The 18,137-nt window shown below is 41.7% G+C and overlaps 1 protein-coding gene across 6 annotated transcripts in view; it reads right to left on the bottom strand.

Annotated features, from left to right (window-relative positions):
• The window catches only part of ctns (cystinosin, lysosomal cystine transporter), a 68,468-nt gene that overhangs the window by 26,676 nt on the left and 23,655 nt on the right, over positions 1–18,137 (bottom strand). For all 6 annotated transcript variants that reach the window (XR_006316101.2, XM_043720856.2, XM_043720853.2 and 3 more), the window contains exons 6-7: positions 7,586–7,723; positions 2,737–2,836 (exon numbers count right to left, since the gene is read on the bottom strand). Coding sequence is in view for 5 of the 6 variants with exons in the window: in XM_043720856.2 (XP_043576791.1) it covers positions 2,737–2,836; positions 7,586–7,723 (238 nt within the window). In the remaining variant the exon portion in view is untranslated. The remainder of the gene's footprint in view (positions 1–2,736; positions 2,837–7,585; positions 7,724–18,137) is intronic.

Raw genomic sequence — 18,137 nt, 5'->3', positions numbered from 1 at the left:
CTTAGGTGCATTCAAACTTTTATATCTTCTGCCTAAAGGAAGAGTGTAGGAGAGAGTAAAACTGGGATGGAAGGGTTCTTCGATTGTTGGTTCCTTTCCCAAGGCAGCGGCAAATACAGATGGAGTCAATGGATGAAAGGCTGGCTTGCGTGAAGGACTGGGCTGTGTTCTTGATCCCTTAGCTTCTTGCGGTCTTGGGAAAAGCGTTGCCATAATACACTGTGATGCATCCAGATAGGATGTTTTCTGTGGTGCATCTATAAAAATTAGTAAGAGTCCTTGTGGCCATGCCAAATTTCCTTAGCTTCCTGAGGAAGTAGAGACATTATCATGCTTTCTTGACTATTGCATCGAGCAGGACAGATTGTTGGCATTTGTCACTCCCAGGAACTTGACACGTTTAACCCCTGCTGCCTCAGCATCACTGATGCGGACAGGAGCGTGCCCTCCACTCCGCTTCCTGAAGTCAATGATCAGCTTCTTCATTTTGCTGACCCACTGATGGAGAGAGATTGTCATCTTTATAACATGCCACAAAGCATTCAATCTCATGCCTGTTTTGTCTCATCGTTAGAGATCAGACCTCCTCTGGTGTCATCAGCAATTCTGTAAATGGATTTGGGGCAGAATTTAGCCATACAATCGAGAGTATAAGAATTATACGAGGGGTGTGAGCACACAACCTTGTGGGGCATCATGGTGAAGATCATCATGGAACAAGTGTTGCCATCTATTCTTATTGTGGTCTCGGGGTCAGGAAGTCAAGGATCTGGTTATAGAGGAGAAGCCAAGACCTAGGTATAGATGACCTAGGGATAGATGACCTAGTTTAGATAGGAGTTTGTTTGGAATTATAGTTTTGAAGGCAGAACTGCAGTCAATAAGTAGGATTCTGATGTAGGTTATCTGGATATTCCAGGGATGAGTGCAAGGCCAGGGAGATGGCAGCTGCTGTTGATCAGATATGTCGGCAGGCAAATTGCAAAGGATCAAGGCAATTTGTTATGTTGGAGTTGAGTCAAGAGTGTGATGCTGGAAGGTCTTATGCCCAAAATGATTCTCCTGCTCCTCGGATGCTGCCTGACCTGCTGTCAGCACCACACTCTTGATTCTATGATCTCCAGTCCTCATTTTTTCCTCCATGCTGGAGTTGGGGTTAGCCAGGACTAACTTCTCTAAACACTTCATAATTATGGAGGTCACAGCCACAGGGCAATAGACCTCTGGTGGGACAGGAGAGGTGTTGATTGTATTTCGGTAGTACGTATTCTTGAGGTTGGCCTAGTTGAAGTCACTGGTTATGATGAACAAGGCCTCAGGCATGCTGCATGGTTTTTCTTCAGCACCAGGATGGTGGAGACTTCTTGAAGCAGGTGGGGACTTCAGATCATAGTAAGGAGTGGTTAAAGATGTCTACTCCCACCAGCTGGTCCACACAGGATCGGAGTGCACAGCCAGGACTCTATCTGGGTCAGTTGCATTCTCTCAAAGAATCTAATGTCTGCAGCAGTGACTGTGGTCACATGTGCATCTGAGGCTGTTGGGATAGATGACATAGTTTCAATGATCTTCTGTTCAAAGCGCGCATTGGATGCATTAAGCTTATAGGGTAGGGATGTACTGTTACCTGCGATTCTGTTCAACTTCGCTTTGTAGCCTGTTATATTGTGTAAGGTAAAAACAATGACTGTAGATGCTGGAAACCAGATTCTGGATCAGTGGTGCTGGAAGAGCACAGCAATTCAGGCAGCATCCAACGAGCAGCAAAATTGGCATTTCGGGCAAAAGCCCTTCATCAGGAATTGTGTTATATTGTGTAAGCCTTGCCACAAATCAAGGGTGTCTGTGTAGCTGGTGTGGGTCTCAAGTTTAATTTCGCATTGCCTTTTGGAGTCTCAGATGGCCTTACAAAGGTCGTGGATTTCCTGAACAATTCAGGGTTGTCCAACTTGTGTGCCTCAGACCTGGACTCTAGTAGGAAGTGGATATCTTCCAGTTCATCCACGGTTTCTGGTTGGGGAACACTTGGATTAACTTTTACAGCATGCAGTCTTCTACACATTTACTAATGAAGTCATTAATAGTAGTGGCATACTTGTTTCGGTCTGGCCACTGAGTTCTTGAATATGGACCAGTCAACCAACTTTAAGCAGTCCCATAGAAGCATCAGACCAGCACTGCCCCACTTTCTGTATCGAATCCCCATGTTTCAATTTCTGCTTGCAAGCCAGGAGGAGCAATGCAGCATCATGACCTGATGTTCCAAAACACTGACGGGAATGGAGCGGTAAAATGGTCAAGGATGTTCTGACCTCTGGTGGAACAGCAGACGTGTTAATATTATTTTGGCCGCATGTTCTCAAGTTTGGTCAAATTGAAGTCACTGGATATGATCAGCAAGGCCTCAGGATATCGTCTGAAGCTGTTTGTAGTGTTGTATCCTTTGTCAAGTGCAATCTTCACTTTTACATGGGGCGGAGTGTACCGCTGTCAGAATAGCGGAGGTGAACTGACATGGCAGGTAGTAAGAATAGCACTTCATTATTAGTGATGCTAGGATCATGTTGCATAATTCAGTGATTTAAAGGGGCTAGGAATCTCTCCATTAACATTTTGAAAGAGGTTTTCATTAGGGGGACAATAATCTTCAGTAACTTGATCACCACTCCCCAATGAACATTTACTGCAATAATCACAACTTTTTAGCATTTGTAAAGAAGTTTAATTAAATATTACCTCAACATATGGAATCCAGAAGAGACCAATATTAAACATGCCATATGCTATGTGACCAGTCAGATTAAGTGCCAGAAAATCAAAATTCAAACCAACCACACTGAAAGAGAGAGAGAAAAAAAAAATCATTGATCAAAAGTTCCGATGATTTGCTTACAATGCAGATCTAAGGGACACAACAGGGATTTCTGCTACAAAACTTGTCAAACATTGCATATTATAAATCTGATTTAAAAGAACATTTGTATAAACGATTTGGATGAGAACATAGGAGGCATAGTTAGTAAGTTGGTGGATGACAACAAATTTGGTGGAATAGTAGACAATGAAGGAGGTTATCTAAGATTACAGAGGTGTTGATCGATTGGGTCAATGAATTAAGGAGTGGCAGATGGAGTTTAACTTGATTAAATATGAGGTATTGCATTTTGGTAAAACAAACAAGGACAGGTGGTGCCTTGGGTATATTGTAGAACAGAGACACCTAGGGGTTCAGGTACATAATTCTTAAAATTTGCATATCAGATAGAGAGGGTGGTTAAGGCAACGTATAGCACTCTTGCCATCATTGCTCAGACCATTGAGTATGGAGTTCAGATGACATGCTGAGTTTCTACAGGATGTTGGTTAGGCCTCTTCTTGAGTATTGTGTGCAGTTCTGATTGCTTGGCTATAGGAAGGACATTACTAAATTGGAAAGGGTTCAGAAAAGATATAGCAGGATGTTGCCAGGAATGGAGGATTTGATAAAAGCTGAACCTGACATCAGTGGTGGACAAGTTGTTGGAAGGAACCCTGAGGGAACAGGATTATATGCATTTGGAAAGGCAAGGACTGATTAGGGATAGTCAGCATTGCTTTGTGTGGGGGAAATTATGTCCCACTAACTTAATTGAGTTTCTTGATGAAGTAACAAAGAGAAGTGATGAGGGCAGAGCGGTGGATGTGACCTACATGGACTTAAGTAAGGTTTTCGACAGGTTTCCTCATTATACATTGGTTAGCAAGGTTAGATCGCACGGGGTACAAGAAGAACTAGCTATTTGGATACAGAACTGGATTGAGGTAGAAGACAGAGGGTGGTTGTGGAGGATTGCTTTTCAGACTGGATGCCTGTGACACATCCTGGGTCCACTACTGTTCCGCATTTATACAAGCAATCTGGATGTGAACACAGGAGGTATATAGTTAGAAGTTTTCAGATGACACCAAAATGGATGTTGTAGTGGACAGAAAAGAAGGTTACCTCAGAGGACAATGGGATCTTGATCAGATGGATCAATGGGCTGAGAAGTGGCAGATGAAGTTTAATTTAGATAAATGTGAGGTGCTGCATTTTGGAAAGGCAAATCAGGGGCAGGACATATATACTTAATGGTAAGGTCCTCTGTACTGTTGACGAATAACAGACCTTGGAGTACAGGTTCATTGTTCCTGAAAGTAGAGTCTCAGGTAGATAGGATAGTGAAGGCAGCGTTTAGTATGCTTTCTTTGATTGGTCGGAACATCATGTACAGGAGTTGGAAGGTCATTTTGTGGCTGTACAGGTCATTGGTTAGGCCACTTTTGCAATATTGTGTGCAATTCTGATCTCCGTCCTACAGGAAAGATGTTGTGAAACTTGAAAGGGTTCAGAAAAGATTTACAAGGATGTTGCCAGGGTTGGAGGATATGAGCTATAGGGAGAGGATGAATACGCTGGGGCTGTTTTCCCTGCAGCATTAAAGGCTGAGGGGTGACCTTATAGAGGTCTATAAAATCATGAAGCGCATGGATAGGGTAAATAGATAAGGTATTTTCCAGAGGCTGGGAGAGTCCAGAACTAGATTGGACCGGGGGGGGAGGGGGGGGGGGGGGGGGGGGGGGGGGGGGGGAAGAGGAGGAAGAGATTTAAAAGGGATCTAAGGGACAGCATTTTCATGCAGATGGTAGTGCGTGCACAGAATGAGCTACCAGAGGAAGTGTTGGAGACTGGTACAATTACAACATTTAAAAGGCATCCGGATGGGTATATGAATAAGAAGTGCTGGCAAATGGAACTAGTTTAGGTTAGGATATCTGGTCTGCATAGACGAGTTCGACTGAAGGGTCTGTTTCTGTGCTGCACATCTCTGACTCTATGCTCCATACATTGTTGGAAAAATGTTTTCATTATTTTCATTAAAAGACCTGTAATTATCTTGTACACCTCTGCTAGATCTCCCCTCAATGTCCTTTTGTCCGAAGGAAAAAACGTCCAGCTTATTCAGTCAGAATCATAGAATTTGAGAATCCCTACAGTGTGGAAGAAGGCCAATCAGCTCATCAAGCCAAGCCAGTCCTCAGAACAGCATCCCATCCTTACCTACTCTATTCATGTAACCCTGCACTTCCTATGGCTCACCCACCTAGCCTGCACATCCCTAGATAATATGTATAATTTAGCATGGCTAATCCACCTAATCTGCACATCTTTGGCCTGTGGGAGGAAACTGGAGCTCCCAGAGGAAACCTGCGCAGACATGGGGAGAACGTGCAAACTCCACACTATCATTCGAGGCTGGCGTTAAACTCAGGTCCTTGGCGCTAAGGCAGCACTGCTGACCACTGATCCACTGTGCCGCCCTAATTAATCTGGCCAAGATCCCTGAATCATTCTGCACCTTCAAGGCCCTCCACATCCTTCTCAAAGCAAGGTGGCCAGAACTGAACATATATTCTAGCTGTGACCTAACCAGATCTTCATAAAAGTTCAGTATAAAGTTTCCTCACCTTATCTTTAATCTTTATGAAGCCCAGGACCTTAACAGAAACAAATTAGTGAAGAAATTTCATGTTCCCTTAGACATTAGCTTATGTGTCTCTGCTCTAATAGCAACAAGCTGGAGGTTTCATCTAAGAACTTATCCAGGTCTTTGGGCCTAGTTTCCAGGTTGCTTTCACATTGTGTCTCCCCCTCAAAACCTCTGTGGGAACACATTACCCAGATGCATTTTGAAGATTATTCTCCCTCACTTCTCCTGCTCTTCAATCCGTCCGAGTGACCCTGAGGCATCTTCTGAGACGAATAGAAGATCATCTGCAAGTCATAACTCCTCCTGTCTTGAAACTACATTACCGTTTGATCTTTTTGGATCAAAATCTGAACAACTCTTCCTAACAGCACTGTGGGCATACCTACACACCATAGACAACAGCTGTACAAAAACACTACCACATTGTCTTAGACAGTTCTGATAGAAGTCTTGGTTTAAGAGATACTGTCAAAGAAGCTCATTCCTTCATAGGGTAAATTTCATTAAGAATTTTAGCTATCTAAATTTTTTTTTCCCTGTATAAGAATGAACACTGGCCAGATTAGGGCATTTGAAATTTCCTGACTCCAATAAAGAACGCAGACATGACAAATTCCAAATCTATCAATGTAATCACGACCATGGTAAACTATTTCACACCTTTTACTCAACCCTATCTAATTATGTCCAAGAATATAAGGAGGTTTGAAAATAGCACAAAAACCCCAGTGCATTTCAAAATGCTTGAACCAATTTTTCATAGATACACAAAGTGATCCAACAAATTGAAGACACCAAAATATAAAATTCTAAGACTCAATTATAGAACTTTAATTTCCATACAAGCTATTAGTCTGACATTCATCTGTGGCCATCTACTTGTGAGGTTCCTTATCCCATGGAAAGGGGTCAAAGCCCAATTCTGAAAACCTGATCTTTAATGACCTGATTAGCAAGTAATTGCATTGTTGTTCTTGTGTGAAAATGGGACTGCCAGAAAAAAAACAATTCATTAATTTACAGAATGCAGAGTTTTATTATCATGTAACTTTGAACAGATCAATATTTCCACTTTAAACCAAAAAACAGAATTAGGAAATATGCTACGGCAAGCTATATGGCAAATGAGTAGGACTGAATATTTTAATGGCTTTGGCAGCATTAAATTAGCATCTCTGAATCTACTGCAGTGGGGTATTTCAACAAGTACCCAATTCAGGAGCTTGATCTTTTACCTTGGAAATGTGCGCAACAATGGAGCATAGACAACAAATTTGGTGAACAGTCTAATCTCATTGAGATATAAGAAATAAACAGAAAAGATTGAAAAAGATGAAGTAGATTCAAATTGGAGAGATAAATTATGAGGAGAAATTTGAGAGAAAAGAAAAGTAAAAAAAAAAGTTGAAAGTATTATGTCTTTAATTTTTATAATTTTTAAATCAACCTGTGATGTTGCACCTCCATGACCATCTCATTCTGGGGTGGGAATTTGAACCCCAGACCCGACTCAGGGGCAGGACACCACTACTACACCGCAAGACCCTTTTACATTTTTTGTGACGCTGAGTCAGAGAAATTGGTTGGTAGTCATTAAGCTTGATCACATCCATTGATTACTAGTTCTAACATTGTCTCTTTTTGGTCAATTGATGTATCAATGCAGCAGCCTCACAGAAACCATGATGAGGTTAAGTGGGGGAGATGCCATTTTTGTGAAGCTAACAGCTGGAACCACTCAGTAACTCACGGCTATTTGCAATTCACAATCTCAAGGTCTCTTTTCCGACTAAGAATTCTTGAGCAATTTGACCATTATCATGAACAAGCATTATTCTAACTCCACTATTTTTGCAGCAGATTCTAGTTCTGGTTTTTATTATTACTTCAAGTTTCAGAGACCACTGCAAAGAAAATTACCTGCATGGAACTCCAGGTAGGCAGCTATTGAATTTTCATAGTAAACAGCAACTTAACATCTTTCAGAATGCAGCAGTATCTAAACTTTTTGTTTGCATCCACAGGATTTTGTATGTTGCTACGAACTCCCCACATTTGCTACATGCACCATTTACCTTTTACGTCGCCAGTTTTCGATCACTTGAGGGTAGAAGGAGATAGACCAGGCGAAGAAGTAAATCCAACCAATCAGCTGACACACGATTCTCAGGACATTACTCTGCACCACCAGGAAGTGAATTCTTGCCAGAATTCTACAAAAACAAGGCGCTACAGTCTGATACACAAGTGACAATCACAAAGACAAAAAGTAGAATGTGTGCATCACGCGGTGTCAATCCTTTCAAGATGCTTCAGGTGTAGGGGAAAAACAAAATGTCAAGTGATCAAAAGTTTACTCAGAACAGGGGAGGTTTTGAAAGGGAAATACTTGGTGGAGAAGGAGCTGCAAAGGCAGGATTTAGTAAGGAGGACTCCAAGCTTCAGGTAGAGATGTTTGATGATACAACCAAATGAAAGGAAGGAGGGATGGCTAAGTGGCCAGATTCAGGAATAGAATCCAGTTGAATTTGTAGTACTAGGGGGTGGTTACAGATTAAGGGAGACACAAGACCATAAAGGAATTTAAACACAAGAATGAAATGAAGGCTTATACTTGTTCTCAATGTTTAGATAACAGATCAAAGGACTGAAAGAATCCTTTGGACTTTACTAGTCATCTCATGACAGTCAGGAAATGCATGGAGTCTTGTTTCTATTTAGCAACATTTGATTTAAAAATTGACCAGCTCCATTTGATACTCGTCTCTCAATACTTCTTTTAAAGTTCAGTCTGAAGAGATCCCTTTGCCTCAATGAACTGATGCTTCACTAGTCTGTTAGTTCATTATCTACCTGGCTAATAGGTTGTGCTTAGAAATTCACTTGTCTCTCTGGTGATCTGAAACATCCATCTGTTGAATATTCCAAATACTTCAAGAGGATGAAAGGCTCTCGTCGTACAGCAGCAGTGCCCTATCTCTGGGTCAGAAATCCCACCTGCTCTAGAGGCATATTATAACATGTCTGAACAGGACAATGTTGAGGGACAGGCATGTGATTTGCTCCATAGGAGGGACAGTACAGACATTATTGGCTGACTAGCCTCCTTCTGTGCTGTAATGTTGCCGTGTTGCAATGATTCTAAATATAAAAAATGATAAACCTCTGCTTCTTGGTATTGTTAATTCTACAATTCAAATTGAAATCAGGCTTGGTTACAGATTTAAATCGTAATCAGATCTTTTATCATTTGCCTGAAAATCAACACCGTTATTGACAATTTGCAGGTCTAGAAAAATGTCCATATTCCAACCCAAAGCAGCTCTACTTGTGAATCAGATTCATCTGTTCAATCAGTCTTGTTCAAGATTATCTGCAATTACCAATAAACTCCAAATCATCGCCAACTGTGACTGAGGAGATAAACACCATTACTACCTCTGATTTCCAGCCTCCCCGCCGCCTAATTTTAGAAGGGCCTTTCTCACCCCACAATATGTAATGAGTGAGTGAGCAGTGCTATCTTCAGAAAATTTACTTTTAAAATATACTTTGACATGACTTCTGCCATTAATCATTTGCAACCCAGGTGCTGCACCTGTGATTAAGAACAGAGTTATCCCGATGTAAATTTCTGAGAAGGTTTAAGGCATCTAGCCCAAGTTTACAACAGTGGGGAAAGTACTGGAGTCATCCACATCTGAAGTTTGAAAATCCTGGGTAAGTGGAGTAGAGTTAAATAGCTTTATATTTGTCATTTTGACCATATACAACTGATACAGTAAAAACAAGACAGCATTCCTCCGGTATTGCAGAAACAGGTTTAAATGAGTAAATAGGAGAAAGTGAGGTTTGCAGATGCTGGAGATCAAAGTTGAAACTTTATTGCTGGATCAGCACAGCAGGTCAGGCAGCATCCAGGGAACAGGAGATTCGACGTTTCGGGCACAGGCCCTTCACAGGCCCTTCCTGAAGAAGGGCCTGTGAAGGGCCTGTGCCCGAAACGTCGAATCTCCTGTTCCCTGGATGCTGCCTGACCTGCTGTGCTGATCCAGCAATAAAGTTTCAACCTAAATGAGTAAATAGATGAACTTTGGCAGTATGCAGTGACAGATATTATTATGATAGGATTTTCCTTTGAATCATTGCCACAGAAGGCTGGGGAGGCCAGGTCATTGAGTACATTTAAAAACAGAGATAGATAAGTTCTTGATTGCCAAGGGATCAAAGGTTACAGGAAGAAAGCAGAAAAATAGGATTGAAAAATCCATCAGCCATGATTGAATGGGCTGAATGGCCTAATTTCCGGTCCTGTGTGTTTATGATCTGATGGTCTTACACTAGAAGGTTGGTGCCTATACAGTTCAGAACTTGGAGTTGAAACTTTATTGCTGGAACAGCACAGCAGGTCAGGCAGCATCCAGGGAACAGGAGATTCGACGTTTCGGGCACAGGCTTGGAGCACTGCAGCCTTACCTATGTGTATATATTGTTGATAAATGTCATTTAACAAGTATCCGAGAAGGCTGGCTTGAGCTTGTAGGAAAAAGAGAACTCAGACTAAAACATAATGGCAGCAGGGGAGATACCACTAAGGCATTTAGTGTTTGTTTCTCAGGGGAATCTGAACAGCTAATGGACAGAGCTGAAGAACTATGAAGTAACAATCCCAGCCCTTTGATGCAGGCAGTCAAACACAAATTAGCAGAATTGTTCATTTAGCTGCAAGAGCCAGCTCTACATTCAACAGGATCACCTTCCATCTCAAACGCTGTATTTCCACTCTCACTCCATTGTCCTTAATGACTTTAAAACCTTAAACCAAATCGCTCACCTTCTGAAAATATTCAGTGATTTGGGGTGCACAACCTTCAGTGGTAAATTCCACAGGTTCACTACTTCATCTCAGTCTAAATGGTCTACCCTGTATCCTGAGACCGTGACCTCTGGTTCTAGACTCCCCAGTTACAGAAAGCATTCTTCCCACATTTAGTCCATCCAGTTATTTGAAACGTATAACATTCTATCCAATCCCAATCATTCTTCTAAACTTGAGTGAATACAGGCACAGTTGAACCAATCTCTCTGCCTAAAAGGGTCCTGCCATTCCTAGTATCAACCTAGTGAATCTCTGCTGCACTCAGATTGCAAATATATCCTCCCTCCCTTTTCTATTTCACTAATCATATCCTTAAAAACCTCCAATAGATTTGTTAAGCTGGATTTGCCTTTTATAAATTCATGTTGGTTTGTCCAATCCTGTTAACATTTTCCACATGTATGTGGAAGGGAGTTATGGAAGACACTTCCCCAGATACAACTGCCTAAGGTCTCCATATGAAGTGGTGACAGTCCCAGCTCAGTACTTCCTTATACACAGTGGGGGATGGGGACATCATCAGCAAAATGTTGATGAAGCCTTAGCAGATTTTCATTCAATGCTTATGTTAGTCCCAAACAGAACATTGCCCACTTCATCCACAAGTTCCAAGCGGCAGGGGAATTGGCAGACTCCTTTATTAATGATTTATATTGTTTGGCCAGTCCAGTCATGACATGTTGAAGCTCATTCCAGATATAACAGTAATAGAGTTCTCAACAACAAACTGATTTTTAGTAACCTAAAGATGACTCAAAATCCAGGCACACAGACCAGTATACTTGGCAAGCTTACGGAATTTGGATTCTAATGAACTCTACAATACCATAAGCTACAGCAAATGAGGGATTAAAAACAGCAAATAATGTTTGCAGAACATCTTTTTGTTTGTACCCAGAAACAACGCAGCAAAAAGCTTCAATGCTGAGGAATCAATCGAAACTTATAACCAATGGACATTTGTTGGAGTGTTGATCACTGGTTGGCACATCATTGATGGGCAAGCAAAGAGGCCAGAGACCATGATGAGAATGTTCACCCTGAAACAAAGAAAAGCAATAGCGAGGACTTGAGACTAACACTCGTGGAAGGAGCTTTGGATCATGGGCCCAGTCGACAGAATAGAGAACTTGGAAGCCAAGACTGGTTACCGCATGTCTTAATGGGTGGTACTGTGTACAAGTTGTAAATACATTTCTTGTTATTTATTTACTAATGTGACAGGAAAATACATTTAATTCTTGGACAACTGGCCCACCTCGCATTGGTTGTGCAAGTTAAGAGTCAGAGAAAGGGACAGTGCAACAGGCTGAGAGAAGATCGTGCAATTGAGATGTTATTTGATATAACTCTCAAGCTTGATCCAAGTCCATCAGTTGTGTTGTCCAAAGAGGTTTGCGCTGAACAATCAAAAGTCTGCAAAGTCAGAGAAAAGGTAAGTATTGTCATTTTGAAGTGCTGCCTTCATTGTGCAGGGCAATAGGATTGTACAACAGAAGACTGCCAATACTTTAATAGTGGCAGATTTGTCACTTTCTGAACTTTCAAAAGTAAGATCACTTTTTAAGAAGTAAGCCAAGTAAAAAAAAGATTACTTCCAGAACAAAGATGAATCCAATAACTGGACAAGAGGAAGATGTGGTGAAACGGTTAAAAATTATGTCCCAATACATGTGTGAATCTAACCGGAATGGAGGTGTTGCTTAGTCCCGTGTGAATCTTATTACACACCTCCCCGTGTGAATATTCTTATCTGTATGTAACCAGAATAGAATGTGTTTTTTAGCCTTGCTCTGCTGTTCACATGAATGTTTATATCTGGAAAAGAGTATATCAGCTGGAAAAGTCTCCAGTTCGGTGAGTCTGCTCCGGGGTTACGTTTAACCGCCGAGCGTGGGTTGTTGGCAACCGCTCTACGAGAACTGACGGCTCCCAGTTCCGGTAACATGTAGAGTGAGTATAAGCCAGACCCGTTGTAAGTATGAGACCTGGTTGTGGCGACGCTGCGGGGAATAAAATGCTCATATTCTAGCAGACTCCCCTCTTGGTCGTTTGTTCTGTGTCAGACTACTCTCCTACGAACCTGACCTTGAGAATTTTTTAAAACAGAAGATGACATGGAAATTGTCTAAATAGATATGGTTAACCCTACAGATGATGATTTGGACCAAGATTATTGATCTGTAACCTTAAAATTCAAGAATTTTGATTTTTTCTCCCCCCATGATTCAAGAACAATTACTATGCCGCCCATCAATTTAGATTGGCCTCAAACTGTTTAGTTTGGTATCTTGATTTTTAAAAAAAAAGTAGTCAGAGTCTAGGAGGCCACAACCTTTGTGTTTTGAAAGATTTTAAGGAGCCTAACTTTTCCAAGTATGTGATCAGCTTTACATCAGTCTGCCAGTCATGTTGGGTGTGGGGGATGTTTTTTCAGTGCAACAATATCTGGGACATTTCCACATTTTCCATTTCAGCTACTAAAAAGCACAGTCCCCACTCCACTCTACATTTCAAATAAACAGATTAGGATGAACTTTTGAGATCCCCTGTGCATTACAAACTTGCTTTTTTAGGATAGTGGAACGAAAGAAGTGATAATAGGGTTGGAAATACATTCTGTTAAACAGGAATGCTTTTAGTTAAATGTTTCAGACAATGCATGTTAAAAAATTCCAATGAACAACTTTGGAAACTGAGAAAGTACTTGGAGGGAGACAGTTTAATGCTTATGCAAATTAGCCTGAGGGGTAAGCTGTGAATACCTGTAACCTTAGTAGTCATGTGATAGGACTTGGTGGAAGATTGGAGCCTACATTGCTCAGAGCATGGAGTACTGCAGCCTTACCATCATGCACACTTTGTTAATTAATGTGGTTTAATAGAAAGCCTAGAAGTTAAGCCTGAACTTATAAGAACAGAAGAACCCAAACTAAAACATTACCATAAGACCATAAAATGGTCGGGTTTAGGACATTCAGGTCACCAAGTCTTACCCACCATTCAATGTTAACTGATGTTTCTCAATCCATTCTCTACCATTTCCCATAACCCTTAATCCTCTAATCAAGAATCTCTGTCTTAAATACACTCAATGACTTGGGCCTCCACAGTCTTCTGTGGCATTGATTTTCACAGATTTACTATCTGGCTGAAGAAATTCCTCATCTCAGTACTGAAGAGTCATCCTTTCACTCAGAGGCTGTGAAGCCTTTGGTAAACACTTCTCCACATCTGATGAATCCGGCCTCGGAATTTTGCAAATTTCAATGATAGCACCCGCCATCTATCTAAACTCCATCGAATATAGACCCACAGTTTTTACTACTTCTCACATGACAAGACTCAAGATCATTCTTGTAAATCTCCTCTGGGCCCTCTCCAACACCAGCAAACTCCTATTTAGATAAAGGGCCCAAAACAGCTCTCAGTATTCGAAATGTAGTCTGACCAGAGTCTCATTTAGCTTCAGCAGTACATCGCTGCTGTCATCACAGAGTCCCTACAGTGCGGAAACAGGCCATTTGGCACAAGTCCATACCCACCCTCCCAAGAGTAACCCACCCAGACCTATTCCCTGACCCAATTACTTTACATTTGCCCTTGACTAATGCACCTAATCTACACATCCCTGAACACTATAGGCAATTTAGCATGGCCAGTTCACCTAAACTGCACATCTTTGGATTGTGGGAGAAAACCCACGCAGACACAGGTCAAATGTGCCAACTCCATACAGATTGTCACCAGAGGCTAAAATCAAACCCAGGTCCCTGGTGCTATGAGGCAGCAGAGCTAACCACTAAGCCAACATAATACCCATACACTCTAGGCTGCTTGAAATGAATGCTACATTGCGTTTGGCTTCCTGGATCCCAATGGCAAATGTTTGAGAGTTCACTACAGAGTCAATCAGAACCTCCAGCCTGATGTCAACAATAATGCAAGTCTTCCTCATGACAAACTCAGAGTGTTGACATTTAAAACCCAAGTCATAGCCTATTACAGTTTTGACTTGAATTATTCCACCTTTCAAATTCATATTTGTGCACAATGGACATATTAGCTCCTGGTCTGTCAGCATTTCAAACATAATTTTCCCTTTGGTAAAATTTCTCTAGAGCCTTACTCATTTTCATAACTTGCTTCAGCCCAACAACTCCCAGTTGTCCATATCCTGACTTCTTATGTCCACAAATAGTGTCATGACTTCAGGTGCCTCAGCCCTAAACTCTAACTCCTTTCTTAAACATCTCTGCCTCTATTTAAAAAGATGTGCCGAAAACTACCCTCTGATCAAACTTTATTTTTATCCTGCCTCAGTATCTTCTGTTGTTAAGTGTCAAACATTGAGAGAAAATCCTCCTGAACATTTTGGTAGAGCAAATCAGGGCAGGACTTATACACTTAATGGTAAGGTCCTGGGCAGTACTGCTGAACAAGGAGACTTTTGAGTGTAGGTTCATTGTTTCTTGGAAGTGGAGCCACAGGTAGACAGGGTAGTGAAATTGGCATCTGGTACACGTGCCTTTATTGGTCAATACATTAAGTATAGGAGTTGGGAGGTCATGTGGCTGTACAGGACATTGGTTAGGGCACTTTTAGAGTAAGTCAAAAATCACACGACACTGGGTTATATTCAAACAGGTTTATTTGAAACCGCTTGCAGTTTCACAAACCTGTTGGACTATAATCCAGTGTCATGTGATTTTTGACTTTGTCCACCCCAATCCAACATCAGCACCTCCTCATAACTTCTAGAATACCGCATTCAATTCTGGTCTTGTTGCTATAGGAGAGATGCTGTTAAACTTCAAAAAGAGTTCAGAAAAGATTTACAAGGATGTTGCCAGGGCTGGAGGGTTTGAGCCATAGGGAAAGGCTGAATACACTGGGGTTATTTTCCCTGGAGGGTTGGGGTTTGAGGGGTGGCCTTATAGAGGTTTATAAAATCATGAGGGGCATGGATAGGGTAAATAGACAAGGTAGGGGAGTCCAAAACTAGAGGACAAAGGTTTGGTGAGAGGGAAAAATTTAAGAGAGATCGTGGTGGGCAAGATGTTGGAGGGAATCCTGAGGGACAGGATGTACATGTATTTGGAAAGGCAAGGACTGATTTGGGATAGTCAACATGGCTTTGTGCGTGGGAAATAATGTCTCACAAACTTGATTGAGTTTTTTTGAAGAAGTAACAAAGAAGATTGATGAGGGCAGAGCAGTAGATGTGATCTATATGGACTTCAGTAAAGCGTTCGACAAGGTTCCCCATGGGAGACTGATTAGCAAGGTTAGATCTCATGGAATACAGGAAGAACTAGCCATTTGAATACAGAACTGGCTCAAAGGTAGAAGACAGTGGTTGTGGAGGGTAGTTTTTCAGACTGGAGGCCTGTGACCAGTGGAGTGCCACAAGGATCGGTGCGGGGCCCTCTACTTTTTGTCATTTACATAAATGATTTGGATGCGAGCATAAGAGGTACAGTTAGTAAGTTTGCAGATGACACCAAAATTGGAGGTGTAGTGGACAGCGAAGAGGGTTACCTCAGATTACAACAGGATCTGGACCAGATGGGCCAATGGGCTGAGAAGTGGCAGATGGAGTTTAATTCAGATAAATGCGAGGTACGGCATTTTGGGAAAGCAAATCTTAGCAAGACTTATACACTTAATGGTAAAGCCCTATGGAGTGTTGCTGAACAAAAAGACCTTGGAGTGCAGGTTCATAGCTCCTTGAAAGTGGAGTCGCAGGTAGATAGGATAGTGAAGGCGACGTTTGGTATGCTTTCCTTTATTGGTCAGAGTATTGAATACAGGAGTTGGGAGGTCATGTTGCGGCTGTACAGGACATTGGTTAGGCCACTGTTGGAATATTGCGTGCAATTCTGGTCTCCTTCCTATCGGAAAGATGTTGTGAAACGATTTACAAGGATGTTGCCAGGGTTGGAGGATCTGAGCTACAGGGAGAGGCTGAACAGGCTGGGGCTGTTTTCCCTGGAGCGTAGGAGGCCAAGGGGTGACCTGATAGGTGTTTACAAAATTATGAGGGGCATGGATAGGATAGGATAAATAGACAAAGTCTTTTCCCTGGGATCAGGGAGTCCAGAACTAGAGGCCATAGGTTTAGGGTGAGAGGGGAAAGATATAAAAGAGACCTAAGGGGCAACTTTTTCCACACAGAGGGTAGTACGTGTATGGAATGAGCTGCCAGAGATTGTGGTGGAGGCTGGTACAATTGCAACATTTAAGAGGCATTTGGATGGGTAAATGAATAGGAAGGGTTTGTAGGGATATAGGCCAAGTGCTGGCAGGTGGGACTAGATTGGGTTGGGCTATCTGGTCGGCATGGACGGGTTGGACCGAAGGGTCTGTTTCCATGCTGTACATCTCTATGACTAAGTGGCAATCTTTTCACAGAGGGTGGTGAAGCATATGGAATGAGCTGGCAGAGGAAGTGGTGGAGACTGGTACAATTACAACATTTAAGAGGCATATGGATCGATGTATGAATAGGAAGGGTTTAGAGGGATATGGGCCAAATGCTGGCAAACGGGACGAGACTTACTCAGGATCTCTGGTCGGCACAGACTAATTGTACCAAAGGATCTGTTTCCGTGCTGTATATCTCTATGACTCTGGAGACTGCAATCTTCACTGCATTCCATGGCAACACCCTGACCACTAAGACCAAAGATTGACAGTTAATTGCACAAATGACAGTTCAATGCTTCTCATGCTGGAGCAACTGGCCCCTTTCCCATGGTTGTTTCTTGCAGCCTCGTCCTGATATATGCAAGATGAAAAGCTTCAACCTCTTGTCTCCTTTCAACGATGGGTCCATGGGTCCTAACTACTTCTTTACTACCTAATCACTGTGCCTCTTCCTTTCATCTTGCCCCAATGAATGCAATACAAGCAATACGTTAGTGAACTTAGCACACATGCTTAGTGCTCTGGGCAATGTCCAATGGTTCAACTAAATGTTACTCTAAACAAATCACAAATACCCTGTCAGATCTTCAATTACAGATTACAGTAAACCTGCAACATAATGATAATGGGGTCTTTAAGCATCCTAACATTGACAAGAATAGCAACAGTATAAACAGCAAAAAGTGTCTTCAGGATAATTTTTTTGATCAGTATATTCCTATTGCATGGAAAGATCGTCAGAATCAGTTTTCGGAAATAAAGTGGGTCATGTGGATCGAGTGTCAGAATTGGAGTTTTTCCAAGAGCAGTGTTCATAGTATTGTATTTTTGAGATGGAAAAGAACAAACAGCAATTTATGGTGAAAAAAAATAGAGAGAAGTTAATTGGACGATCAGTGCAATTTGTCCCAGTTAAATGGGAATTTGGATTGTCTAGTAAAAGATAACAAGACAACCAGCTGTATTTAAAGTGGACACAAAGGAACATATTTCAACTCAAACAAAGGAGAAAGGCATGGCTACCAAAACCAGAGCACCTTGAATGGTGAGATAGATGCCTGGGCTGAAACAGGTTAAAAAAAAAAGGGAGTATGATACGTGTAGAGATATCTGAAATGCGACATTTTGATAGGAACAATATTAAAGGGAATGCTGCAAATCAAATGCCCTGGAGCATATACATACAAATTGTTGAATGTAGGATTGGTCAACAAAGTGTTTGGAAAACCATGTGGGATCCTGGGCTATATAAATAGGAGCAACAAAACACAAAAGTTAGGAAGTTATGATAAATTTTTAGAAACCACTGATTGTGTTTC

This window comes from Chiloscyllium plagiosum, unplaced genomic scaffold (genome assembly GCF_037043375.1).
Source record: "Chiloscyllium plagiosum isolate Xiang-an unplaced genomic scaffold, Cpla_swu_hap1 HiC_scaffold_28, whole genome shotgun sequence".
Taxonomy (NCBI): Eukaryota; Metazoa; Chordata; class Chondrichthyes; order Orectolobiformes; family Hemiscylliidae; genus Chiloscyllium; species Chiloscyllium plagiosum.
Note: the sequence above shows the minus strand (reverse complement) of the source record. Positions and strands in the feature narration are given on the sequence as shown.